Consider the following 26,930-nt stretch of genomic DNA (forward strand, 5'->3'; position numbering starts at 1 on the left):
GGAAAACAGGGTCTGGTTCTATAATACACACTGGTGTGTCACAAGTGGGTCCCAAGAGCAGGAGTTTCAAGAAGTCTCACCTGCTCTTGGTTTTGCACAGACCAGGTCAAATCCCATCCACTCCCCGACCACGTACAGCCCCGTTTTAGTGCTTCCAATCCTACAAGAGTTCTTCTGTCTGCAGAAACACCAGAACTGAGATGTTGGAAAATAATGGACAGACAACAGCAGAAATAACATTTATGCAGGTTTAGTGTTTGCGATTTGTTTTACAGCTTATAATGAAATACTGTTAGAGAGAGTCTACATTCATATGTTTCAGGCAAAATACAGTTCTAAAATCATAAGGCACTTTAAGATGTCTTAAAACAAATGCTTATATAAAAATTCAACAAGAGGGCTGGATGAGAACCCTTTCTATCCTTAGTGTTCTGGTCAGTAAATGATCAATTCTCTAGTCAGGCAAGCAAGTGAAATAATCAATAGAAAGGTTTCCAAGACAGGGTCACTGCTGTATTAGTGTGCACTCTGGAGCAGTCTATTTGAAGTGTCTTAAGTTGGGGAGGGAGGGCATGGTGTGAATAAGATGCATTAAACTAGTTCTTTGAACTGGGCAACAAAGATGCATTGCAAGGATTAAGTTTCATTACTTTCATTGGATTAAATTCCTTCCATTCATTATTGCCAACAAGAGTAAGGAACAAAAAGGAGCTGGTTCTCCCCTCCCTCCCCCCCAGTCCCATTGTAATTCAACACAAGATTTCAAAGACTTAAAATGACCAGGACAGAAGCCCATGAAAAACTGCATCTGGCCACTTCAGAGTATGTTTAAATATTCATTACTGACTTCCTCAGGTCTCACCTCTTATTAAAGAAAGAGAAACATAAAAGAATTGGCAACCGTCTAAGTCGCTTCCCATCAAATTGAGATTTTGCTTCTTTTTACCACGACCCCGCAGTCGCCTTGGAGTACCTGCATTGAGAAGCCACCAGCAGCTCTCCCTGGCAGAGGCCTGCTGGGGCAGGGATGAATGCAGGCAGGGCCCCAGGCCCCACGGGGAAGGAGGAATGAGCAACTTGGCCTAACACACTTGTGTCTCAGCTTAAGAACAGCTTCAAAAGCTGGGCATGCTGGGCTGCTCTAGCAATAAAGGCACTGATACCGAAACACTGAAGACTTCACTTGAAGATGCATCTTTAGGACCTGAAATCTGCTAAAAACGGACAGAAAACAAACAAACAAGCAGACAGTGGCAAAAACACTGCCTATTTCTCAAGGCCCCTGAGAAGGGGATGGTAGAAACTAGTGCCTATTATCCATCTGCGTATTTTCTAGTTGTGTCTCACCTATTTTATTGCCCAGTACGGTTTCAAGTCTTTGGGGGACAACAGTTGCTGAAAAATTACTCGCAGGGGCTCAATGTGTTAGGCACTACAGTATATATCTAGAACCCTAGTCCTCTCAAAATTACCTCAAAGGGAAAAAACCCTCAAACCCAACCAACCAATAATTTGTTTTTCCTACAAGTTCGTGATTGTTTTAAATTCTGACTTACTGGAATTGCACTTTAAAACCCAGCAGCAAAAAGAAAACATGGTAGCAATATTCAGGAATATATAGAGAGAGAGATATAGAATTTTAAGGGACATTTTATCAAGTCTAAAAATGCATAGATATCAACTGCATAAGCTGTCAAATTTTGACCTGGCTACAGTGAAGAATCTGTGAAAAACAAAGATTACCCTCACAGACCATATAATATTTGGGCAGAGGTGGAATGTCCATTCAGTTAGGAAAGAAACTACAGTTAAGGATCAAGCGAAATTAGAACCAGCCACCACTGGTCTGAACTCCTGACACACAGAGGTGCTACTGTGCAAACAGGAACTCTGATGAAATCTAGCTTTGTGAAGAGAAAAAATGCATGACTTCAAGGCAGCTGCTGCAAATGACAAGAAAGGAAGGTGGTACCTCATGGCCCTGAGCTCAAAAGATCTTGAGATCTCAACTTGTGTGTCTGACTTTTGCTGGCAGGAGAATCAAGCTCTAGATCACTCAGTTGATTGCTACAGTTATACCAGCAGGCAAGTTAAAACTGTGGCTCTGGAATCATCTTACTGTCAAGCAGCATTGCTGGGACTATGTTCACTTGGGACAGCAAGAAGCATCTGAACGAGGAGATGAACAAAAGAGGCTTTTTTTTTGAACAAAACTGGTTGCAGTTTCACTAACAGCATGCAGTTGGTTTCTCTCAAAACCTGTTGGTTCTTCTTCCCAAGCAAACCTCATAGAATTTGCTAAAGTGACATCCAGTTGCTTGGCACATACACCTCACTGTGTCTTAAAAATATACTTAAAAATTATTTGGAAAGGCATAGAGCACATGAAATTAATTCCGGTGTGGATCAATGCACACGGGGAATCACATGTGCGTGTGGGAACTAAGTTGCAATGATTAATAATGGACAGGGTACTATTTTACTGTCATAATTTCTTTCAAATTCCAGTTCTTTCCAAGGGAAACTGGGGAAATAAAGAATTCTGTCAAGGAAATGCAAGGCAAGAAATTCAACCTGCACACCGAGACAGACTGGAACATAAAAAGTTTCACAGACCTTGTTCTTCAGGTCACATGAAAGCAAAAATTGTAGTCTAATTAAAAAAAAAAAAAATCACTAAAGCTAGCTACAAAGAGCAGAATTATCAAAGTGCTTTAATACGTAAAGTGTCAAACATAATTAAACGGGACCATTAACACAGAGCTGCCATAAGATGTTCAAATAGGTACATGTGTTTTCTGAATGCAGGAGAGAAGCACAGGTTTTTAAATTACCCCGTAGGGCCAAAGTGGCTTAAGAAAGTTTTTCTTGTTCATTTCAGCTCCTTAACATGATGGCTTTGCTCTTTTCAGGCATTCAAAGGCACAGTTGGATTTGCTCTATAAGAAACTGCATCAAAAGGACTGTCTACCATGAAATATTAATAAAGGGGCAGTTCTCACTGAGTGAAGCACGCAACAGCCTCATAAAGTAGATTTACAGATACCTGTCAATTTGTAATATTAATTTTATACGGCATTTCTTGATGCTTAAAAATTCTGAGCTGTTTTCTGCAGCTTTCCTTTAAACACAGTTTAAGATAACTGAGTGTGTTATTTGAACCATCAAGAAACTGCCAAAGCTACTGCAACTGAGAGCAGATGGAAACAAATAAATAAGGAAGACATTTCAAAAGTATCTCGTGCAAGAAGCTCAGTTAACACGCCTTTGCCTCCCTAATGGCTTTTCCTCTCCTGTTAGGAATCTGGAAAAAAGAATTCTCCACAGCACTTCTCTAGGTACTTTCTATTCACTGGGCTGCTATGTACCTTAGGCACACGACCTTCAAGATGGAAAGTAACTCTGCAGCAGGGAAATGTGGCTGTTTATAAACAAAAAATGTCAATCGAGACCTTTCCTGCAATTCACAGCTGTAAAAGCAGATTTGCTCCAGTAAGCTGACACTGAAAGCTATGACAGAGAGTATCACATCTGGTCCCTTGCACAGGCCACAAGTCAAAATACCAATTATAACAGAACAACTTGTCTGTTTTCTGAAGGCACCATAAAGACAGCAACACTTCAGGTGCAATGGGAAGAGGAGGAAAAATAACAAATATTGTTAGAAGGAGACACTAAGAGCAGCTTAGTATAATAAGGGGAAAAAAAGGTGGCTCAGTTCTAGGATGGCTATAACATCTGTAACACTACAGAAACCCTACACCTCTAGGCAAAGGAAGAGTAACCCAAGTTTGAAAAAATCTAGTCCTGAATAAAAAAAAAAAAAAAATTCAACTTTCATTTTCAGTGGATGGGTGTAAAATCTGTAACTGAGATCAAAGGAGACAGAAAGGAATCAAACTGCGATGTAAAACACTGGGGTCCATACACACTCACATGGCATCATTAGCCTGCTTCTGATTTACCACAGTGTTAAAGGATCTGGACAGTCTCCTTTGCTCTGCAGGATGACTGAAGTCCAGTCAAGTTTCACATATTAAAATCCTTCTGAATCCGCCAGTGAGAACAAATGCCTCTCCCAGCCCTTCTGAGGGAGGGGGGTGCCTCCCAGCCGGGAGACATTTCTAACAACCCCAGCAACCTACAGGCAGCACGAGTGAAATCCAAGCAAGCCCAGGCTTGCCAAGATGTTGTGTCCCTGCACGGACTCGAGGACAATTTCTCACGAGCCCTTCGGGCCAGTGGCTCACGCTCCACCATTCCATCACGGCTTTTCAAATCCATTCTCCTTCCCATCTTCCCCCGTGGCTCCCCGCTATCCCAGAAGGACTTTCTGCATCCTGTGCGCAGCGACGCCGGCCTCATCCTCGGAGTCAGACTCGCTCTGGGAAGTGGAGCTCTGGGAGGCAGAGCTGTAGGGAGAGGAGCACTCTGGGGAGCACAGGTAGTGCATCAGCGGGAGCCGATACTTCCCGCAGAAGTCAACGAACTTGATCTGTCTGACGCAGCTGTCGAAGTACACACCTGTGAGGCAGAGGAACGGAACAGCGTGAGAGCCTGCGCCCAGAGACCCGCAACCCGCAGGGCTCCTGTGCCCGGAGAGCCTGCCTCCACTTAGGATTTCGCTGCCACTGCACTGGATGGAGGAGCACTGGCGGAAGGGGAGGGACCAGGACACCGCTGAAAATGGGAAATTTCTTTCCTTAGGAAAAAACTCCCGTAAAACCGTATCTGGTAGGCGATTCGGAACAGCACGCTCTTTGCTTAAGGACACGGGGCAGTTACTTCCAAATAACGCAGCAATTTCTCCTAACCATTAGGTGGAAAACTCAGGCTGGGAATTTGCGAACTTCTTAAATGTCAAATGAATTAATGCACTCTACTTTCAAACTTGTAAAACCTCTTCTACCAGCTAGTAAAAATGAGCTCACAAATAGATCTTCACAGCTCTACTTTTCTTCTGCTTGAGTGAAGCCACCATGCTGAGCTTGGATGCTACTTTCCATGGCAACAGTCTTGCTGTAACACACAATTATGTTCTCTTCCTGTCACAGCAAGTGATTTTAGACGCTGACATTTTCAGAAGTTTCCAGCAGTGTTTTAAGTCCTAGCTGGTCAGGAGTAAGCTTTTCTCCTGCAGTGCTAGAGCAATGCTGCAGTACTGTGAGAGTTCATAAGGCATAGTGAAAAAGCACAAAACCAATCCACTGTTATCCAAGCTGTGCGAAACTCTGAAAGAAAGAAACTTTTCTTTCCCTCCCAAGCCCTTCCATCTTTGCTCATGGAGCATGCTTTGATATTGTCCTGTAAGAAGATAACAGCTTGCATTATGACTGCAGGGTGGATACTAATTAATGATTTTTTTTCCCCTTAATCTTCTAAATGCTAAACATGTCGATCATTTACTCTGGTTAAAGATTAAGCATTGAGCCAAATTAAGCCCCAAGCATTCCGGGCTGTTTTATGAAGTCCTCTCCTTGCAAGAACTACAGGCTAGTGGTCCCAAGCTAGAGCTAAACAAGTGGCTGTTGGTAACTGCTAAGCACTAGAGCCACCCTCCTCTTTTCCACCCAGAAACGGTGCTCACCATTCGGCCAGAGTGCATGCAAAAGTTCTGCCGTCCATTACTTGCTCTGAGCTATTTCAGGGCAGATGGATCGGAAACTTCAGATCATAAAACCATAGTGCTGGGATGAGCTACAAAGACACTGACAGAAGTGCTGGCAATTACATTCCCATGCAAATCCAGTAAACCAGCACTACTCTGAATACTGTTCCTAAGTGAACAAGGCTCCTTGAAGACAAATTTCCTGGAGCCAGGGAAATACAGCCAGAACGCAGCTGCAGTAAGTAACACTTTGAACCTGAGTGAGCTTATAAAGTCACAGCAAGTCAGAGGGAAAGGAAACCACCGGGTCAGAGCAGGAAGCAGAGCAGTAAAGGCCAACTTACCCCCGCATTTAGGATTGGGGCAGTTGCTGGCCAAGCTCAGGTAGCGGACAAGGCTGTCTGGGAGATCGCTGGGGGCGTAGGGAATGTTGCGAGTTTTAACCGTGCGTCCAGCCAGCTCCTGAAGGCTCGGGGGATTGTAGGTCAGGTCGCGCACAAACCGCACCACCAGCGGGTTCCCACGCAAGCTCAGCTCCTCGAGGTGAACCAGGTTAAGGATCTCTCGGGGAAGGTAAGTCAGCAGGTTATTGTGCAGGCTAAGGGAACGCAGGGAGTGCAGCCTAAGGATGGAGACGGACACCCTGTCAAGATGTGTGCACGCAAAATTGCCCCACAGCTGCATTAAGCAGACCTAATTACTCTCCCCGCTCCCACCAATTTCTTTTTCTTTAGCTTTTATCCCTTTTAAAGCATAAATTCAGGCCAAAAGAACTGCTCTTACTCCAGTACACACAATGCACTAGAAAACTCAGCTCAGCACCCGAATACCTGCTAAAGAAACTCAGTCTTAAGCACGCTGCTATCCCTCTCAGTATTCCCCACACACACACCCTCCAAAAAGGTAGAGCAGAAGTGTACAAACCGAGTGCTTTCAGGGGACAGAGCGTTTCCTTGTAGCCGGTGCATGCACCAAGAACAGCGCCGTGCAGGGCTCTGAATAAGTCACCTGCTCTGTCTCGTGCATTAGAGATGATTGCTGGGAGGCAGCCAGCCCTGGAAAGCCCCACGTTGTCACTGCTTGCGGCCGCACCACCTCGCGCTGATACCGCCAGATCTCAGCGAGGTCAGGCCAGGCCAGCAGCGGCACGGGGGACAAGCAAGTTTTTTGCTTTTGGATGAGGCTTTCCCCTCCCAGGAAGCACAAAGCAATGCTCCGGCACAGCATCCAGGGCCGCTCCCAAACTTGCAAAAATTACAAGACATTGTGCTTTAAGAATAATCCCTCTACACCATCGAATTCCAACTTGGAGAACTCCATGCTGCCATTCAGTTGTTTTTAGGGTTACAGCTATACTTCCCATCTTCACTTCCCGTCTTAGGCTACTCATACAGAACTGCAGTGTCCTCTTTTCCCCATTATTAAAGCAGTAACCTAGCCACTAGAATTGTGCTGTACAATTACACAAACACTCTGAGATCATAAGGTAAGGAATGCCAAGGGAACGCAGGTGATGCTACAAAAGTACACACAAAAAGGTTTTGGGTGAAAGGCAAAACCCATCAAGCATTCATTACTAATAAAACAGTGCCATTATCCCTTCTTAAGGTAGCAATTTATCTTTTCTAAGTTGCCCAGGTAGTTTTCAGAGTCCCCTGTACAAATCTATTAAATCACTGTAAGGTGCAATCTCAGTGATGGTTTTTTAACATAACCCTTTCATTGAGTTTTCCAGATCATATAGTCATGGTCTGCCTGCAGTGCACCATGCCAAGGATGTTCTTTTTCAAATCCAGTCACATCAACAAAGTGAAGGACAAATAGGTCCTCCCAGGAACTTTTATCCACACACACAGAAGAAGTTTAAAGAGTTAATTACAGCTGGTGGCTGATGACAGTAAGTACTCACTGTGCCAGCTGAGGTGGAATGCTCTGGATCTTGTTGTCACACAGAACTAGATACCTCAAAGAAGGCAGTTTTGCTAATTCAGGTGGAATTGCCGTAATGAAATTCCCTCCAAGGTACAGGAACTCTAAACTGAAAAACAGAAGAGAAAAGAGTGCATTATTTCATTAATTTCATGTTTCCTTTTACATCTAGGTTTTCATAGCTACTGCATTTCTTAAAGGAAACTGACAGATGACTGTGAGATAATTTGCTGAGAGCAAGAAAAAAAAAGCTGAGTTGCACATCAAAATTACAACAGAGCTGCTGTTTCACAACAGATAATGTCGAGATTTTACCTCCACGCTCCTGCAGTCACCATTACACCTGCAGGCAGGCACCACACAACTGCGTACTGCCACTACAACCCCTCCTGCAAAGCTCCTGCTCCTATTTCCAAGGATGTGCAGGGTCTGCAGCACTACCACAGGTCCTGTTGCAGCCAGTGGGAGCTCTCAGTTTCAGCAGGAGCGAAGCACAGACGCAGCGTCTCTCCCTGGAAATCCTGGCCCTGCACCAGCAGTAGCTGCTCTTTGTGGAATCATCTGAGTCCTCAGTGACTAACTGGAACCTTTCAGCATTAGTCAGAGGCAGCCAGTCCCCCTTTGATACAATTCACATACCAACACCACAGCTGCAACAGAAGTCATGAAGCCCAAAGCTACCAGAAACCATAGCTGGCCTTCTCTGCAGTTTGGGCCCAAATAAAAGAATCACTGGATGTCCTGTGAAAACTCAATCTATTGGAGACAAGAACGGAGAGAGGCACTAGATCCCTTCTGCCAGGTGGGAGTAGCCAGTGTCTGCTGTGCATCTCTGCCCTTCTAGGAAGAAAAACTGGCAAGCATTTCCCTCTCACATGATAGCTTCAAGTCCCCATTCCACGGAGTCAAGTAGCTTTCTTTCCCTGTTCTCAGACGTTTTCTGAAAGAGGAACAAAGGCAGGCTAAATTTGGGTACTTCTTGCTAATCACAGTCCAGCCAAGATTTTTTCCCACGTTTGAAAAAGGTGGATCCCACAGTCCAGGATCTCCAGCACACACTCAGGTTGCCTAACTACAATGCACCTTGGCCTTCTCTGATCCAGCAAGCATTGCCTACAGGCCAGGGAAAGTGAACTCATCCAGGCTCCATCAGCCTTTCTTTAAGCACAGGTTACAACTTCCTTGGAGTAGGAGACACCTTCATCTCACCCCAGTGACTGAGAAATGCTGTGGATACGAGTGGCACAGCAACACAGGAACAGAGAGAGCACCCAAGGGTCACGGTGGCCCACCCAGACAAGGTCTGAGCCCTGAAACTCTGTGCCACGGCATATGTGGAGCGCAGGGAAGCTCCCCCCTGAGACTTCGCCTGGGATGGAGCAGGAGAACAGCACAGAGAATCTATTTCGCCCAGTTCTTGCAAGAAACTTGAACCCAGCAGATCCAATGACAGCATCTGCTTGGGCTACAGAGGTCACTCCTGCAGCACAAATGCACGTGGCCAACAGCAAAGGCCAGAATGACAGAGCTTTGCAACACACCAGGGGATGCTCGCAGGGCTCAGCTTTCCCTGGATTCCCTTGTATTTTTTGGAGCATGTCAAAGGCAAGCTAAATAATTGAAATTTGACAGAGTGGGCAGAAAATTAAGCCTTATACTGAATTTGATTATATGGAAGGCAGTAACTACAGACCAAGTGGGACAGCACTTTTGGAGGTTACTTTGAGACTGCAAGAAAGTGCACAGAGAAAAACCAACACCAGTTGCCACTGCTTCAAAGTAACCTTCACCACTCTTCTACTCAGACAACCTGTGTGTTGAGGAGTGGGGGCAGGAGGAAGGCTGCTGTGCAGAGACCATATCAAGGAGAGATTATTTTTAATTAACTTTTGATCCCCTAACAAAGCCTTGAGTTTTAACCAAAATTCCTCCTCCAAACTTCCATTGTTACCTGAGGTGGATTTAGGCTGCTTGGCTCTCACTAGGGACTTAACTGCTGTGTATACAATTCCACACAATTCCCAACTCCATACCATTGCTGGAGCCCACACCAAAAGCTGTTGGGCAAGGAAATTCTAGCAATGCAGATTTCAATATTTAAACAAGGTTTGGATGTGTACAAGTTTGCACTTCCTAGGAAAAGTGAATAATTAACTCCTCATCCTTTGTGTTTGTGAGCACTAATGCCTGTAAAGTGACATGGCATAAAAACACCTGCAACCAGGGAAGGAGAAGAGGGCACAAGTTATAAAGTAAAAATGTTTTGGGAATTCATTTCGAGGCATAAAATGCATATGTTTCAAGAGCAGCCTACTACACAAACTAAGTGTGCAAAAACACTTACTAAAAACTTCTTACAGCTTCAAATCCCTTCTCTGTAAAGTCTGTAATGAGAACAGTCATACCAGGAAGGATATAAAGGCCTAACATCACAATACAAACTGTCTCTAACTAAAAACCCACTAAATAACTCCTTCACTGGCAAGAAAATGCTTCTTAAAAAATATTTTGGTTTTACTCATCTTCTGAGTCACCTTTTTGGGGTCAGTAGACTAAAACTCATGGGTCTCAGTCTGGTACAGCAAATTCAGAATTTCTACGTCAACTTATGGTATTAGATGATTAACTTATTAAAAATCCACAGGGAGCAGGTTTTGAAACTACAAATAAACTTATTTAAAACATAGGAAACATATCCTATTAGCTTCCACTGAAACACTGCTCAGCGGGAAAACAAAATCCGTAACTCCCATCCCTCAAAGTACAATTTGCTAGGAAGAAGGATCTAGCCTAGTCTTGGCTAAGCAAGGTGAAGGAATTGACAACAGCCATTTCTGCATCAAACTGAAGTGTCAAGAATTGTCTGAGCAAAGCTAATCACGACACAGGAAAGGATTTTCAAGAGGCGCGACCCTTTTGTCAAGAGCACTGACCACAACTCTGGGAGGCAGTTTGTTCCCTGCTCATCTGATTTTCGTGTCACACTCATACTAAGCCTGTATCTGGAGGCAAAGGTGATGCTGGCTCTCGAGTTGTCCTGCTCAGGGCAGGGCAGTGTGCTGCTTGCTAAGACAAGCAAAAGCACTGCTCAGCTCTGCCCTCTTCACACAAGAGACTGCAGTAAGGAATCCACAACATTCACCCCAGGTTTTTGCAGGAGGACCACGGCAGGGATGGCACTGAGCTTAGTGAATGCTTCTAACTAACCTTTCACACTTAGACCTAGCCCTTCTGACAATCATTAATCTGTGCAGTCGTTTCGATTGATCAGCTACGGTCCTGTGAACTGCTGTGTACACAGAAAACTGGATGTTTTCCTGCACTTTCAGAAGTCGAGAATCTTCAAAAAGCCAGAGATCAACTATCATCAAACATAAGCTCGGTTCCAATTTTTGAAGCTAGAACGAGTGATTTACTTCCAACCTGCCACACAGAGTCTTGGCCGAATGAGTTTCAAAAGGGGACAAACGCTAACGAATCAATCTCAACAGAATCTGAAAAAACCCCAACAACCATGTGACAGAGTTACTAATGAGGGTTGACACTTTCTCTCCTGCCTTTTAGCAATGTTGACAAACACACTTCTAAAAGGCCAGAGTCCCTTTCAGGCTCACACCCAGCAGCCCCCTGCTCAGCACAACCAGTCCTAAGTGCTGCCAAGCACAGCCAGCACGCTGAGCCCATCGTGTGGTGCTCCTCTCTAGCAGCTTATTTCACTCCACTGGGCTGCAGGGTGGCAATGAAAGTACTTCTGCCTACTAGGAAAGGAGTGGAGAAATGCTCAAACAGCTATGATCAATTCAGGGAGTGGCAGCAAACTTTAACATACAAAGAGACTGTACCTTCTTGCTTGAGTATGTCCTTGATGTTTTCAGGACATCATATAGCACAAATCAAATCAAAAAGCCCCCCAAACAGTCAGTAAATAAGAAGAGCTCTGAGCACTACAAGTATTTTTTATACCCTATCAATTACCACAACACTCCCATAGTCATATTTCAAGGGGAGAATGTCTTCAGGCATAGGAGATACTCAAATTTTCAATCCACCCTGTTTCCCCACAGATGCTTCTTCAGATAAAATTTAACAGCTGACATCAAACAGATGCATCTAAATAGGTAATATTAAAAAAACCCAAACCAAAGATGGTGCCTGAAATAGATCCGGGTCTTTTGAAGATAAACTTTTTAGCAAGAAATTTCCAGGGCAGTTTTAAGGCTCATGCAAGGGAGGAATTTCAAAGCAGCCCACAACACGCTCCTGTTAACCCTGTTCTACGATTTGCTAATTCCTGAGAGAACTGCATAGCCTTTGCTGACAGGCAAATTTAAGATCAAACAGTCGTCTGAACACTATTTGCAAAACGTTTGAAGAGGGGAAGAAGAAGGGAGACAGCAAGCAGATTTCCTAATGCTGTATCTTTATCAAAGCTCTGCTTGCCCTTTTTCCCACACTAGCAGCCGTCCTTTAAGCGTATGCTTGTCTAACATGCTGAATACTACCCACAAATGAAAGCGAACGCTCTGGTTTTCAATGCATCTAAGCCTGTACACAAACCTTGGATGAATCCAGTTGGGCCTTTGAGGGCTTTGATCCCAGCCCTCACACAACCAGGCTTTATTAGAGGAACACCAGCAAGAAGGAAAGGAACGTGCACGGGTCTTTTCCAAGCTCTGCCTGCTCTACAGAGCATGAGAGTATGCACTAGGAGAGTAGGACTAAACTCAACATTCCCATGGGAGACTTGAAGTATCAGCTGCATTTCGCTAATCCCTTGAGAATTACTCATTTTACAGGACACTTGCAGGACATTCCCCCAGGCCTGCACACTGATCAGGGCAAACCTTGCACTCTTTAAGCCAAAAGCATGGTCCAGCTGCACCACGTTTTACCAGATTTGCCCAACAAATGTTGTGCCAGGATGGGCACAAGTGGATGGCCACATTTCTACCTCACCAGCTGTAATACACCTTGCTCCATAGGGCATCCCCAGCTGGATCAGCAGAGGGAGGATATACAGAACCAATGCAGCAGTGGGATCTCTGTGCAGATCACAGTTGAGGGGTTGCTGAGGGCTGTGAATTGAGCCTCAGAGAGAGTGACTGACCATAACACCTCCCACTGAAAACACAGCAAGGTCAGCAGGGAGAACTACAGAGAAGATAACACGTGTGTCTGCCTATGCTAAGCTTGTCTTTTATCTGGCAACAAACAGGAGAGCAATGCAAAGAAGGCTGCTCTCACAGGTCTGGTGCATCCCTCACTCTAAATCCACAGCAAGAGCCAATGCTCAGGTCTTGCACTGTACTGACACACCACTGACAGAACTGGGGATGATGGGCATACGGAAGGACCTGGCATAGCCTAAACATGACCAGGAAAAGGCCCTCAGCAGGGGGCCTACAATTACACTTCTCAGAAGCACACGAGGCTATTGCTGGTCACACTCAATGCTTCCAGCAAAACTCTGATGAAAGAGCAGTGAATTTTCCTCATGGAAAACGTGAAGCAAAGGTTATTCATCCCTGGTGCCAGCTTGCTATGATCAGCATCATCCTACTGCCGTCACCAGAGCAATCATGACTGTACCCTTACAAAGCCATGCAAAGGAAGCTTCAAGCATATTGGTGGTCCTTCCACAACAGCCTAGGAGAGGAGATAACCAACAATCAGGAACACAGCACTCACTTTCCATGCAGGATCTTGCACTGCACACAAAACATTTGTGTGGGCAGGGAGGGGGCAGATGGCTGAAGCTGGAAAGAGCAAGGCACAACAGCAGCAGGACTGGCTGTGGCTCTTATCACCGAGTTCATTAACTTGCCAAATCACCAGGCACACGTCAGGGGAAAGTTTCTGCACAATACAACTGACCCAAATGCAGCTTGTGTGAAGTGGTGGATTTATTATCTTCTTGTGAGTAGCAATACGTGGTTCCAGGACCTTTGCATTCATAGTCACCAGCATGTTTCTTCTCCTTTGGCAGCTCAGACCCATCAGCTTTTTATACTTTCAACTTTACCACATACACAGAATCCTTACCTGCTATATTCCTGGCCTTCACTAAAACTCACATGCTGTCCCTTCAAAAACTAAAACAGGAAACTATGGGGCGCAGAGGAAAGACAGGAAACTTAGTTATCAAGAGCATTTTTTTTAAAAACAATCTCATCACAGTTCAGACATTCCCCTGGAACTCTAAGAAGCATTTCTAGATTTCTGCAACTCCGGTCTGCTCTATAATCAGCGACTGGAGCAAATGGGAAGCTGCCAGGCTCACAGGAAGAAAAGAACTGCTGGTCTCAGGAACTCTAGTACCAGCAGGAGAAACTTGAGTGTTGCCTGCATTCCCCTATGGTCTCAGAGACCCTAAGATAAAAGCAAAATTTCTTTTTATGAGATATTGCACATGGAAAAAGGGTCAAGGTCTTGACTTGTCAGCAGCAGCAAGACTGGCATTTGCAGACTGAGCTGTGAGGTTAATAGAAGCCACACCATCAGGTCCCACCTCCAACTTCTAGAGCTCAAAAACTAACAGAGGTCTCTGTGTTGCTGAGCTGTAACAGCTGGCTCTGCTCTGTCCTTGCTCAGGCTCATTTTACCCACTTCCACAACAAGCACACACACTGAGGACACCGCTCTTGTCAGCAGGTAGAAGCAGAGTCTGGCAGCAGTTTCTCTCCAGAATGTACTTTCTATGCTTTTGGTCACTGGTTATCTGGGTCCCGGTGAAGAGATTCAGGATTCCCTCTGCAGGAACAACACATTATGAAGTGTTGTTTTCCTCCAGCTCTGGCAAAGTTGTGTGCAGCCTTTCATGACTTAAGCTGTCCCAGATACAGAAGTCACTGATGGCAGAGTGGTAAAGAAGCTGGCAATTCTGGTGGGGCACAGATTTGCTATCTTGAGCTAAAGTTCAATTATATTATGTTGCCATGTTAGCAGAAGTTCAATGAGGTAGCACTGGTGACGTGGGCAGCAGGCAGAAGCTGTGTCTGAGTGTAACTTTTCCACCTGACACGTCATTTTGCAACGATGAACAGACAGTTCAACAGCTTTGTCTGCATTTGCTCTTTCCAAACTCTCCTTCTGGGGGTTCGAGCATGACCAGTCCAAGAAAAGCTGCAGGACAGGAAAACAAGGACCTCTGCTTCAGGGCAGGTCAGAGTGATGCCTTGGGAAGGCTGATCTGGAACAGAGACTAGACAGAGCTGAGAGAATAAAGTAGGTATTGATTAAAACACCTTGGGCAGTACAAGAGCCTGGCCAGGGCTACACCCAAGGTGAACCCAAAATGGTCACAAAATGGACAACTGGTCACAAGGACTGACACTTTTAAAAGTTTTGGTCCATTTGCATATTGGGGTTTAATTGTCCAGTTACAGCTTCAGGTTGTGAAGTCCCATCCTTCTTGTTTTCTCTCTTCAGTCCCCCATCGTTTATGCTTTTGGGCCTGAAAATTTGTAACCGCTGTCCTTGGTCTCCAGCAGGAAAAGGATTTGTTTTGTCTACCTACCCTGAGAAGAGAACTGACTAACACTTAATATGAGGCTCAGAACTACACCCCTAGGCAGCACAGAATCTGAAAAACATGAAAGCTAAAACTTAAGGCATCAAGAGGAACAAAGCAGAGTGACAGAGGTGGAGCACAGGTCACAGCCTGCTGGGACACCATGTGCAGTGCTATGCAGCCCAGTACCTTCCTGGGGACATCATAGAAGAAAAGCAGGGCTGAGGTTTTCCTTCTTGAGAGAAAAAAAAAAAAAAGAGTAAAAACCCACAACCCCCAGAGACCATATAAACATCAGCAGGGAGCCTCTGACTCAGAGGTGGGAGCAACAATCCAATCCCAACCACATCCTGGATGCTATCAAACATGCTATGGAGACAATGTGGATCATTTTCATGCAACTGCCCTCCTCCATTGGCCTCCTCTCCCTTGCCTCATTTCCTTTTTCATTCCTGAAGCATCTATTCCCAGACAGGAAAAAAAGCTGAGCTTACTCTTCCTCATGACAGCCCCAACCAAGGATGTATCACAACTCTGCAAAGAAGGATATCAGCATTCTCCATCACTCAAAATGTTTAACAGCACCTCTCAGCCCAGAGAGCTCAACCCAAAATTGCTCCAAATCCTTAACAGGTGCATGCTATGCCACCTGGACAAAAGCCACAAACCCAATTGTAGTATTATGCTGCAGACAAAACCATGTCCCAAAAGCTCTCAAGTAGCTCTGGTACCTCCCACCTACACCCATGAGAGACACAGAATGTCCTGTGCTTCCACAGGAGGCAGCTCTGCTGAGCCATCAGTGAATCCAGGTATTTAGGGTCAGGGGTGCTGGAATTTGCGTAAGAGAGGCTGCCTCTGGCAAGTCCCTTGACAAAGAGCTGGAGCAAACAAAGTTCAGATCCAAAGTCTTAGCGGAGAGCCATACAGAGGTCAGCCTGAAGCTTGGGAATCCAGCTGAGAACACGCTGAGGTGCCTGTGCCACAACAAGCATCCCGCTCGTCCAGGAGGACACCAGGCTTCAGGAGTCCCCAGCCCTGAAGGTATGCAGGCAGCCAAGATCCAGTGCTGCCTCGGGCCTGTTCCCACCCCACCGCTGTTCCCAATGGCTGTGATTCAGCCACCAGCTCCTGCGGGACCGGCCTGCGGCGCTTGGATACAGCCCCCGAGCGGCAGCACACCCGAGCACAGCCCGGGGCTCCCTGCTTCGGGTCTGTCGGTACCTGTCAGACCTACACGAGTCGATGGGCTGAGAGAAACACCACGGAACGCCATCCATGACAGCAAGCCCCCAGTGAGACTGCGGCTGTATGGGCAGAAAGGCCCTGCTGTTTGCACGAGCCACAACAAACACATCTTTTATCCTCCTGAGCAACCCATCGTGCGGCCATGAGCTGCAGGACGTGGGGTTTATCTCGCTGTCACCCAGAGATGAGCACGACAGCAAAACCACGGAGAGCCTTCCTCATGCCAACGCTCACGGCAACCACACCATCACCAGGGGAGCACCCCCGCACCAGGGCAGCCCAGGGACTGGGCAGTGCCAAGAGCCACCCGGTTTGTGAGCACTGAAGGCCCATCACCACCTGACGAATACGTGGCATCGGTCGCGTTAGAAGGGACCACAGCAGGTCAGTTGTTCCAAGCTCCCTGCTCAAGCAGGGTCACCCTGGAGCACGAGGCACAGAATTGTGTCCGCTGGAACACTCAGTGAGGGAGACTCCACAACCACTCTGAGCAACCTGTTCCAGTGGTTGGTCACCCCCACAGTGAAGTTCTCCCTCATGTTCACGAGGAACTTCCTGTGCATCATCACTTTCTGCCTGCTACCTCTTCTACTGCTCGGCACCACCAAGAAGAGCCTGCCCTCATCCTCAACACCCACCCTTTAGATACTTTATATATATATATATATATATATGTGAATGAAGTAAAGAACGTCCCGGAGTTTTGGTAACTCGACATGACGAAGAGGAAGAGCCACGTTAGCGGCAGCAGTGCTTGGAGACACCCGAGGCTGGAGAGACATGACCCCCCGAGGGGAAGCGTGGCAGAAAGCCCGGCCGGGCGTGCCGAGGCTGTCCCTGTTCCCGCGGGGCCCGTCCCTCACCTCTGGAGCTCCTGGATGTCGGGCGGGATGCCGTGGAGCCGGTTGCCACCGAGGCTGAGGCTGCGCAGCCCGCGGAGCTGCAGCAGCGCGGGCGGCACCTCGGAGAAGCGGTTCCCGCTGAGGTTGAGGACGCGGAGGGAGCGGGCGAGCGGCGCCTGCCCGAGCCCCTTGGGCAGCGAGCCGGGCCCGCCGAGCCGGTTGTTCTTGGCCAGCAACGTGTGGAGGCACGGCAGGGACAGCAGCTCCGTGCCCATCTCCGTCAGCCCCGTCCCGCTCACGTCCAGCACCTCCAGCGCCGGGAACCACTGCGACAGCCCGGCGGGCAGCGGGCCCGACAGCCGCCGCGGCGACAGCACCAGCCGCCGCGCCTCCGCGCTGCGCCGCGCCGCCAGCTCCGCCGCCAGCGCCGCCTCGGGCTCGGGCTCCGACTCGGGTTCCGGCTCCGACTCCTGCTCCGGCTCCACCGCCAGCTCTGGTCCCGGCTCCGGTTCGGGGCCCTCCCCGCCCGCGGCCGCCATCCCGCCCGCACCGACCGACGGCCCCGCGCGTCACCCCGGGGGCTTCCGCGCCTCGCCCCGCCCCGGCCCGCCCCGGAACCTGCATAGCCCCGCCGCCCCCCGAGTCATGCTCGATCCCGGGCGCGCCGCCAGGAGCGGCCGCAGCAGCCCCAGAGAAGCGAGCGCTCTTATGCAGGTTGCGGGGCGCCTGCGTGTGGACGGCGGAGAGAGAGGGAGCGTTCGGCGGCCCCGGAACGAGCACGGGAGGTGGGCGCGCAGGCGGGGCCGGAGGCGGCGGTGGCTGCCCGGGTCCCGCCACAGTCCGGGCCCGGCGGGCCTGGAGTGCTGGCGTGATGAGGAACCGCGGGCTGGAAAAGTGCCCGCTCCCTGGCAAGTGTTTTACACCGAGCTCGGGACACCAGGGCTGCTAAGTGTAAAACTAAACCATTTCCTCTGCCCCTTTTGGTCATCCTCGGAGCCCGAGGGAGAGGTGCTGCCGAGCCCGTGTGCCCCGTGGCCTCTCCGCCGTGGCAGCTGGTGGGGGGGCCTGGCCCAGCATCCCTGGTCAGCGGGTGTTTTGTCTTATGGGTTGATCTGCTTTGGTCCCTGCAGAACAGGGAGGTTGGAACTGAGCCGTCTTGGAGGTCCCTTCCCACCCAACACATTCTGTGGTTCTGTGAGCGGCTGCCGTGGAGCACCAAAACAAAGGCACTCCCAGAAGTACCTCAGTGCCTGTCCTTGCCTGGATGTTAAAAGACAGCTTTGGTCTTGAGCCATAGCACTGGCAGGAGATCATCCGTAACACAGGAGTCTGCCAGGCGAAGCAGCCTGGTGTTGGTCACTGATGGACGTGGAGCTGATCCCTGTTGTACCATCCATACACAAGGTGGCAAGTCAGGATCTGTGGTTTCAGGCCATTGCTCTTTGAACACAGGTCAACATCAGTGTAGTCAGGAATCAGAAGAAGCAGCTATGAGTGATAACAATGAGAAGATTCACAACCCAAGGAAACTTTTGCCTCGACTAAGTCCAGGCTTAAGAAGCAGACTTGCTTCTTTGCGATGCACAGAGAAGCCAAAAAGAAGGGTATAGTAACCTCCCCCCCTTCTCAAAACACTTCATGTACACAAAAGTCTCTGTCATCTTAGACTGGAAGAAACACAAACAAAATCACGGTTTGCGTGCACCAGCCAAGAGTTTAAAACAATGCATGAAGTAGCAACAATGCTGAGTTCAAAGGTGTCCAGAATACTGTGGATGAAACCCATGGTCCACTTGTCCTTTTGGTGCTCTTATCAATTCTGGATTTTACCACCAGAAATATTTTCATGTGGCAGCATTGGTGAGAGGAGGAAGCTGTCAGGGCTCTACTCAGCCTTCAAGAAAGTGTGTCATAGTGGGTAGTAATGTACAGGTCCATTTCCATTGGACTTGTTTCATTTGTTTTCCAAGAGTCTGTGGATTCACAGATATAAGCCCTGATGTGAACCCAGAGATAGCTGCAAAACAGACACTTCGCCAGTATTGCTAACTTCCTAGCAACATCATTTTTCCCCACTCCACAAACATTGTGCTGTTTCAGGACAGTTTTAGAAGAGTTTATGTAAGCACAAGAGTAAGGTCATCTGGATTTTGCTCTGGTCTTCTGCAGTGCTTTAAGCCTGGTTCTCCTTAAGGTGTGTCCTATGACATGGTTCAGGAACTGAGTCTTGTTGTAGATGAGTCTGCTCCTGTCTTCAGAACTAAAGTTAATAAATACCTTACAAATGCAGTTCAGAGTCTTGATCAACCACTTAAATAACCTATTTCTCAACCTGAAGCTTAACAGCACTGGAGAATTGTGATTAAGGGTATGTAACTATAGTGCAGCAATTTAATACTCAGATGTGCTTAACTCCATAAAGAGGTCAGAGCTTTTCCCAGGCCTCTACAAGCAGCAGGCAGCAGATTTTTTGCTTTTCCCTCTCTCCCACCTCAAAACCACTTTTCTTCAGTAAACATGCATGGAGCAAAAGGCAAAGTATTCGTAGTGCCACCTAGCTAAATTTGTGGCTGCTGCTTCCATTCATTTCTTCTTAAAATCCTGGGGAATTCTCGCAGTAGAAATTGCAGTAATATAAAGCAGCCTCACTTTGCAGTTGAGCAGTGAATGGGCAGGGAATGCCACAGAAAAGACTGCATGTGCAGCAGCTGGTACATGCTAAAGAGGCCATTTGGTGTGAAAAATAACATGGAAGAGCCAATGTTTGTGAGCTGTTTGGGTTTTTTTTCTAAACAGCTTTAGAAGGAGCACACCAAGTGGAACAAAGCAAGGCAGCTTTCTCTTCTGTCAGACCATTATCTGCATAGAAACTCAGCAGTGGCATTACACTTACAGGGCAGATGAATAGTAGGACACTTCCTCATGTCATACTACACAATCGAAGGCTATTTCACCATTCAGTCACATTTTCAAGCTATTATTCAAGCTTTAGCTATTGTTTTTACTTGCCTATGGGTTCTTTCCACCTGATTCCCCAGCTATAAAACAGAAATAGTCACGTCTCACATGAGTCCAACAGACTGAGATCTGTGTTTGAATGTGCAAAGACGGATGATGTTTATTTTGAAAACAAGTTGTGTGGCTGGTCAAAAATAAACCAAACAAGTGTTATTTTTTAATTTTTTGTTTCATTTATTTGGCAGTAATATCCAAACCCCCCTGCTTAAAAAAAAAAAAATAAAAAATTACAAAATCAAGTAAAATAAGTGCACTAAGGAAACCTACAGAATACTGATAAATTTCACACACATACAGGAGGGAGTATAGAGGGAGGAGTGGGACTTTTTTGTTTGTTGCTTAAATTTGGTTTTTTGGGAATAACAAAACAAAACACATTCCCTGCCCCTTGTAGTCTGTACAGCAATCATCTCAGAGGGCAATGGCTGAAATTCAGCACATCCTTCCCCAGCAGCCAGGTCACCCTGCAGGAGTTAGTGACCCTCCAGCCTGCAGAAGCCTGAGCATTGCTCAGTCTGGGCTGCCCTTCCCCTCTGTGCAGGGAGCCGAGATGTTCTGGTCCCCTTTGAGAACTGCTGCCCTTGGAACAGGCCCCGCTTTCCACAGCATCCCTCTGTGGGGGCATGGGGAGGAAGAGGCTCCACAGGCAGCAGCCCTTTCCAGGCAATGTTGCTGCACTCCCAGCCTGCTGCCCAAGGCTTCCCTGGGATCTCTTGTGTGGCTTCTCGGAGAGCTCAGCTTGCCGGAGCCCGCGGCCCGCCCCTCCGCCTTCAGTGCAAGAGCAAGCTCTGTAAACCTCAGCTGCCAGCACACGTCCACGTGGCTGCACAGCCACAGCAGGCAGGAGGGGACAGAGAACACATCACGGTGCAGCCTGCAGAAGCCCTGAAGCCGTGCATTCACCTCCCCTTCCTGCACATGCTCCCGTTTTCACAGTTGGAGATATTCCTGACTGAACAAGATGTTATCCCTGTCCAGGGAAAGCCTTGAAGGCAAGCTGTTGTGTTTTCTCTAAGGCACTTTAACAATCCAAGCTGGAAGGAAGTGATCTGGGAGGCACTAACTACCTTTTAGAGCAGGGCTGGAATAAAGCAAAAACATTTATTAACAATGTTCCTGTGACTCCAGATCCAGCACATGAAGCCCTTTCACTGATACTCTTGGGAAGGAGCAATCCTGTGTCGAATGGGTGCTCCCATTCCACCAACCACTTCTTCCAGTGCCACCAGAACACAAACAATGACTCTGTCCCAGTGTAGCATTGTCCACATTTCCCTCAGCTCATATGGACTCATTCCTCTCACCTTCACAGGTGACAGCTGCTCAAATCCTGGCCCTCACAAGAAAAAGAGCCCCAGTCTCCTTCTGTATTTATGATGCCAGAACCGCCATGGCAGGGTACGTTATAGTTCTCGCTGGAAAAGTGGCACTCTGCCAAAGTCAATGGAAGTCCTCTGGCTTCACATCAGGAAAACAGCTCAAAGACCAGATAGCCTTTAACACATCTGGCTCATGGAGAAGAGCACAAGAGGGACCAAGCTTTCTTCTTTTCCTGTACTTCTAGGTACCAGCTCATTCCTTCTCTCCAAGGAAAGCACTGTGCAAAAAGGGGAAGGTTGGGACAAAAGTCCTGCTGATCTTCACTCAAACCAGACATACTTTTGCAGATGCAAGTGGAATTTTGCTTGAGTAAGCAATAGGGACTGCAAGATACACAGCAACAACTACTGAAGTTGCTCACAAACAGAAAGATGGAAGTCACAAGCAGTCGATCAGGGCACACGAACTGCGTTGGGAAGCACAGCACAGGCATGAAGGCAACATGGATGTTCAGGTGTGCATGAAGTACATTTGACAACTGCGTAAGAAAATCAGCTGGGCTTCAGGCTACAGAGGTGACTATCAACAAAACAGCATTTCATTTACATCTAGGACCAATGCTCTGAGAAACATGTGGGATGAAACTGACCCATGAAGGAATGTGACAGTGGTCAAAGGTGGTCTGATCAACGACACTGAGAAACTCATCAGTAATGAGGCTTCCAGCCCTGACTCCAAACTCATTTCTGGAATCAAAGGATAATGCTGCCACCTCACCCCAGAGGAAGATAAAAAGCCCAAGATGATGCCAACAGCACAACTAAACAGTTTCCTACATAGTTAAGCTTTTTAAGATACTGTACTGATGGGATTGCCTGGTCCCTCTGTCTCTAGAGTGCTTTGAGCAATTTAGAGAGGCACGAGCACAGACTTTGAGCACGTGGTCAATGCTAGCTAAGGGAGCGAGAGCTAGAGAGCTGCAGTAGCAATCTGCGTCTGGTGAAACTAATTACATCCAGCCCTGTCTCTTCTTCCCACGAGGGACACTGCTCTCCCCAGCTGGGAAATACCCTGTAGTGCAAGGCTCACAATTCGCCCGTGGTGTTTGTGGCAACCGAGCGCAGTGCGATACAAACTGTGCATGGGCATTACAGCGCTGTCAACAACAAAAACCCACACGCTGGGTTTCTCTTGAAAGATCTAGAGCTACACAACATACAAAAGCTGAATCACTACCATAGGAAATAAAATAATAAAAAACCCAAAACAAAAACCAAAGGGGGAGTCAGCATGTGAATGTGATAAGAAAAAAAAATACGATAGCACCTCTAAGGAGGGGGCAGGGAGAGTAAGAGTGAGATGAGGTCAAAAGGAACCATGTTGTGTTGGAGCCCACAATATACTGGAGGAGCTGCTGAGATCAGTCTGGTGGAAAGAAAGGAGGAATGTGCTGGACTCATGCCAGCAGGATGGCACCACGACTCCCAGGTGCCACACCAGGCTGACCTGCTTTGAGGAGCTTGAAGCAAAGGTCCTTGGATAATGATGCCCTGCAGCACACGTGTTCAGGCACAAAACTGCCAGGCATGTATTTCTGCAGCCAAGGCTGGTGCTGACAATTGTACTGACTGAAGACCCCCTTTTTTATCCAGCATTGACCTCCATCCTTTCCCCAGATCCAGGGGAACAAGAAATCCCTGTTAGTTCTTGGAGGAAGCAGCTGTCTGCCCTGGGGAAGGGTCCAGAGGCTGCTGTAAGTTCCTCCCAGCCTTCCAAGGTCCCAGCAATGAACCTCCCTGAACAGGTGGGCTCTGCTCCCCTTTCCTGGCCCCATTCTTTGTGTATTACAAAACAAATAACCCATCGCTATACATGTAAATATCTGTGACTGGACAACTGTAGCAGACACTTGTGCATACTGAGATCAGCACTGGAGGACAGGGTGGCAGGTTGGGCCCATCCTCCTGGGCTCCTCCGATGTGGAGGCCCCTTACATCTCCTTGGTGCTCATTCTCTTGGTCTTCTCAGCCGTCTCCTGGAGAAAGAGAGCACAGAAGTGAAGCTCTGCGCTGACACAGGATTTGGTAGTGCTCTGAATTCTTTGGTCCATCCACAGGCAGTGCCAACACTTATATCTGAAAGCCCCACACCTGTATTTGTCCCCATGGGCAAGAGATTTACTCTGCTCCCCCTTCTCGCAGAAGTCTCCAAGTAACAGAAACAGAAGGAGCCCATCTGGCAAGGGGAGGCTTAGTGCAAGCAGACCTTCCCAGCCTCATGCTCACCTGATGCTTCTGCAGTTCCTGAACATATCTGGCCATCTCCTCCTCAGTCAAATCTTGATCAGGTCGGTGTCTCTGAGCAGGCACCTTCTCATTCCTCCCTGGAAGCAGAAATGGAGTTTAGTGTTTCACAAATAGGGGATGCAAATTTCAGATGCTGAACCATGAAGAACAAAGAGAGGCAGGTCAGCCACAGCATCCCTCAAGCTATTTCAAGCTTCCTTTTTTCAAGGCAGCCTTTGCTGCTGGATATGGCTCGGCTTCTTAGAAAGAGAACAGGTCTTGTGGCTGCCTGAGACTTCACAACTGGGGTGTGCAGTCTGTCCCTGTCTCTCCCTCCCACGTGACTGATAGTAAAGCCACATGGAAGAGGCTGCATATTATTCAAAAGAAACACCTATAATTAGTTCAAACATCTTGGCCTCTTGTAGGGAATAAACAGAAGCTCAGTGCTACCCAAATAGAGTAACTGGTATATAATGAAGAAGTAATTTTGCTCAATGAAGATGTAACTTGCTAATGTGTTTGATCTGATTCTTCAGTTTCATTATTCCTCTAACAGTAGCCTCTAACCCCTCTGCTGCTCTGCCATGGGCAGAAAGGCAAGGAATTGTTATCCCATGGCACACTTCTGTCATGGATGCAGGGAACAAAGCAGGCAGCAAGAACAGGTGTTGCATAGCAACTTTGAAGGTTGTTCCTGGGGAGGCAACAAAAAGAGTCTCTCGTTCTGTTGCTTAATCTATGACACCTACACACAGCTCCTCTGGCAGCTCTATTAATACCACAGTTGTCTTTTCTCAGGTGAGTTCCTGCTGCTCCAGCTAAGTCTGAGCTGAGGTGATCCTGAAGCCTCTGCTGCAGAAGATCAGATAAACATGAAAAGCTTTGTACACACTGGTGCCCTTTCCCTCGCTCCTACTCTGCCCAAGCTACTGACAACAGATCTGAACCACTGCACTCCTGACAGGTCCCACACAGTACTGAAACAAAGCTCCTGCAAGGGCCTGGTTTCTAGGGAAGAAGGCCAGAAAAATGCAGCACCATGCTGGGAGGATGGATGTGGCTCCTCGGGAAGGACCCATACATTTGCCAACACAGGGAAGAGGTGGCATTCCACTGGCCCTGGACTATGTGTGAGAAGGCGAAACAGAGAGCTGCTGTTCACAGCTGCACCATGACCTCTCACAGCTCTACCATGGCTGTGCAGGCTTAAGGCCTTCCAAAGGAGGAACAACCCTGGCTTACTATGAGCACCACCTCCCTCCTTCACCATTATTCCACAGTTTTTGTGGCAAGAAGCTCAAGTGCTTTTTTGGCATTAGATGAAGGTTCCTATATCCCTTCTTGATCAAGACAGGATCCTAGATCCTGTCTTAAAAATTCCATAAACACAGATACAATGAGGATATGGACAGGAAAGTTAGTCAAATTGCTCACACCTACACGTACAGTAGCAGCCGGTGACCTATTTGGTCTGCACCAGCTGGATGCAGAGTAGCTCTGGTCTGGAAGATTTAGTGCTGAATTTTCATGACTCCAAATCCAAATTACAAACCCCAGCAGCGTTGCCCCGAGCCCAGTTACACACTTTCTGACCTCTGGAACAGTACCAGCTTGGGTTTGACCAACATGGAACATGTGAGGGTTATGCAGAAACCACCCATGGAGAAGCTGAGGAAAAGCTGGGGAGAGAAGAGCCCTGGAGAGCTGGTGCCTTTGGAAAGACAGAGAGTGAGAATTCCTTTTGTCCAGACCCAAACCCAGTAATTTTCTGGAGAGCATACGGACCCTCGCATGTCATTGCGGTGCACACCCAGTTCCCGCAGGCACAGACGCAGCGGTTGCACTCCACCTGGGTCTCTGCTCCGTCCTCATAGGTCTCATCTTCCAGGGCACACTCTGATGAGGCATAAAACAAGGGCAGTGCTTGTGAGAGAGCGAGCAGGCTAAAGACAGCATACTTTGGAGATGCCTTGAGAGAGAAGATGAGGTTTAAGGGGAAGCCTTCCTTCCCCAACCACCAGAAGTTTCCTCATGACTAAAATGTTCATGCTGAATTTGGTGAATGAAATCAGCCAAAAAATGATTTGGGAAAGTCAAACCCTTTGGTTTTCTTCCTCAGAAGAACACACTTCCATTTCTCAACTCCAAGTGAAATCTCAGTGTTGAGATTTGTTTGAATTTCCTTATCTGTTATACAAAGAAAAGAACTCCTGAAATGAAAGCTCGGGTTATTCTGATCCAGGTGGGGATAAGCTGGGGAAATTATTTGGAAGGATAGCGAACTTTGAGATGCTCATCAGAGAGGCTCTCTGTGTGAAAGGCAGAGCATAGCAGGACTTTGGTCTGGTCTGACTTTCCTAAGTTATCCGGCCATGAACTCCTCACATGATTGACCTCTGCACTGTTAAATACATGCCTTGACCTTACAAGCGTACTGTACCCATTCAACCTACGTCATTGCTTCTAGAATCCAAACCTTTCTCATCACAAGAGCTCTGGGACAGTAAAAGCAGTATTTTACACAATGCAGGGACAAAAAGTGCTGTTGGATGAGAGGCAGGCATATATTAAAATTATCGCTGGCAGCAGAGTTACAGCACCCCATGTCTGGCCTGAAGCTGATCTCTTTTCTTTCCTCCCTTCCCAGGACCCCTCATGTTCCCCAGGAGAAGTGAGGAGTTCCTACTTTTCTCTGGTGGGTTGAAGGATGGGCTGAGGCACTTGAGAAATTCATTGAAGCTGAGCTTCCAGTCAGCATTTTCATCTGACAGCTCGATGAGGGCATCTACGCAGAGTCCCCTGAAAGGAAACACGGAGGTTTGTTCTGCACGGAGCTGTGCTAGGCTGGTCCCTGCTCTGCTGCCTTCAGAGTGCAAAACAGTAAAGTAAACCAGAGTAAAACCAGTAATGACTAGGGAGACTCCAAGATGTCTGGCAGAAAGCGGCTTCTCTAAGGAAACCTCATGGGATACAGAGAAAAGAAAAACAGTCACAAAATACTCTCTGTCTGTCAACAGCCTGGGCAGTGGAGGGATATTCAGAACAGCAGGAATGGAACATCCACATTTGTTGACATCTACATGCTGTCACACAGCTAGAGATGCAAGCACAGCATAACCACAAGCAGCCTTTCCGCATGCAGTGGCAAAGAAAGAGGGAAACCTCTC

The 26,930-nt window shown here is 47.5% G+C and overlaps 2 protein-coding genes across 2 annotated transcripts in view; both read right to left on the minus strand.

The window, feature by feature from the left end:
* Positions 1-234: 234 nt before the first annotated feature.
* LRRC58 (leucine rich repeat containing 58) lies at positions 235-17,676 on the minus strand. Its single transcript, XM_040054132.1, has 4 exons — positions 17,159-17,676; positions 7,518-7,646; positions 5,953-6,230; positions 235-4,524 (listed from the first exon to the last, which is right to left on the minus strand). Exons 1-4 carry the CDS (start codon positions 17,674-17,676, stop codon positions 4,316-4,318), a joined length of 1,134 nt encoding a protein of 377 aa, XP_039910066.1. The 3' UTR covers positions 235-4,315.
* Positions 17,677-20,305: 2,629 nt separating this feature from the next.
* FSTL1 (follistatin like 1) overlaps positions 20,306-26,930 on the minus strand; it is a 51,995-nt gene continuing 45,370 nt past the window's right edge. Inside the window, exons 8-11 of the mRNA XM_040055556.1 lie at positions 26,450-26,562; positions 25,549-25,659; positions 23,761-23,858; positions 20,306-23,510 (exon numbers count right to left, since the gene is read on the minus strand). Of these exons, the coding sequence (XP_039911490.1) occupies positions 23,466-23,510; positions 23,761-23,858; positions 25,549-25,659; positions 26,450-26,562 (367 nt within the window). The 3' untranslated portion in view covers positions 20,306-23,465. The remainder of the gene's footprint in view (positions 23,511-23,760; positions 23,859-25,548; positions 25,660-26,449; positions 26,563-26,930) is intronic.

This window comes from Hirundo rustica, chromosome 2 (genome assembly GCF_015227805.2).
Source record: "Hirundo rustica isolate bHirRus1 chromosome 2, bHirRus1.pri.v3, whole genome shotgun sequence".
NCBI lineage: Eukaryota > Metazoa > Chordata > Aves > Passeriformes > Hirundinidae > Hirundo > Hirundo rustica.

Coding starts and splice junctions, on each gene's coding strand:
- LRRC58 (XM_040054132.1), bottom strand. CDS start 17,676: ATGGCGGCCGCGGGCGGGGAGGGCCCCGAACCGGAGCCGGGACCAGAG. Junction 7,647..17,158: donor GACATCCAGGAGCTCCAGAG/GTGAGGGACGGG, acceptor TCTGTTTTTCAG/TTTAGAGTTCCTGTACCTTG. Junction 4,525..5,952: donor CCCCAATCCTAAATGCGGGG/GTAAGTTGGCCT, acceptor TCTGCCTCACAG/GTGTGTACTTCGACAGCTGC.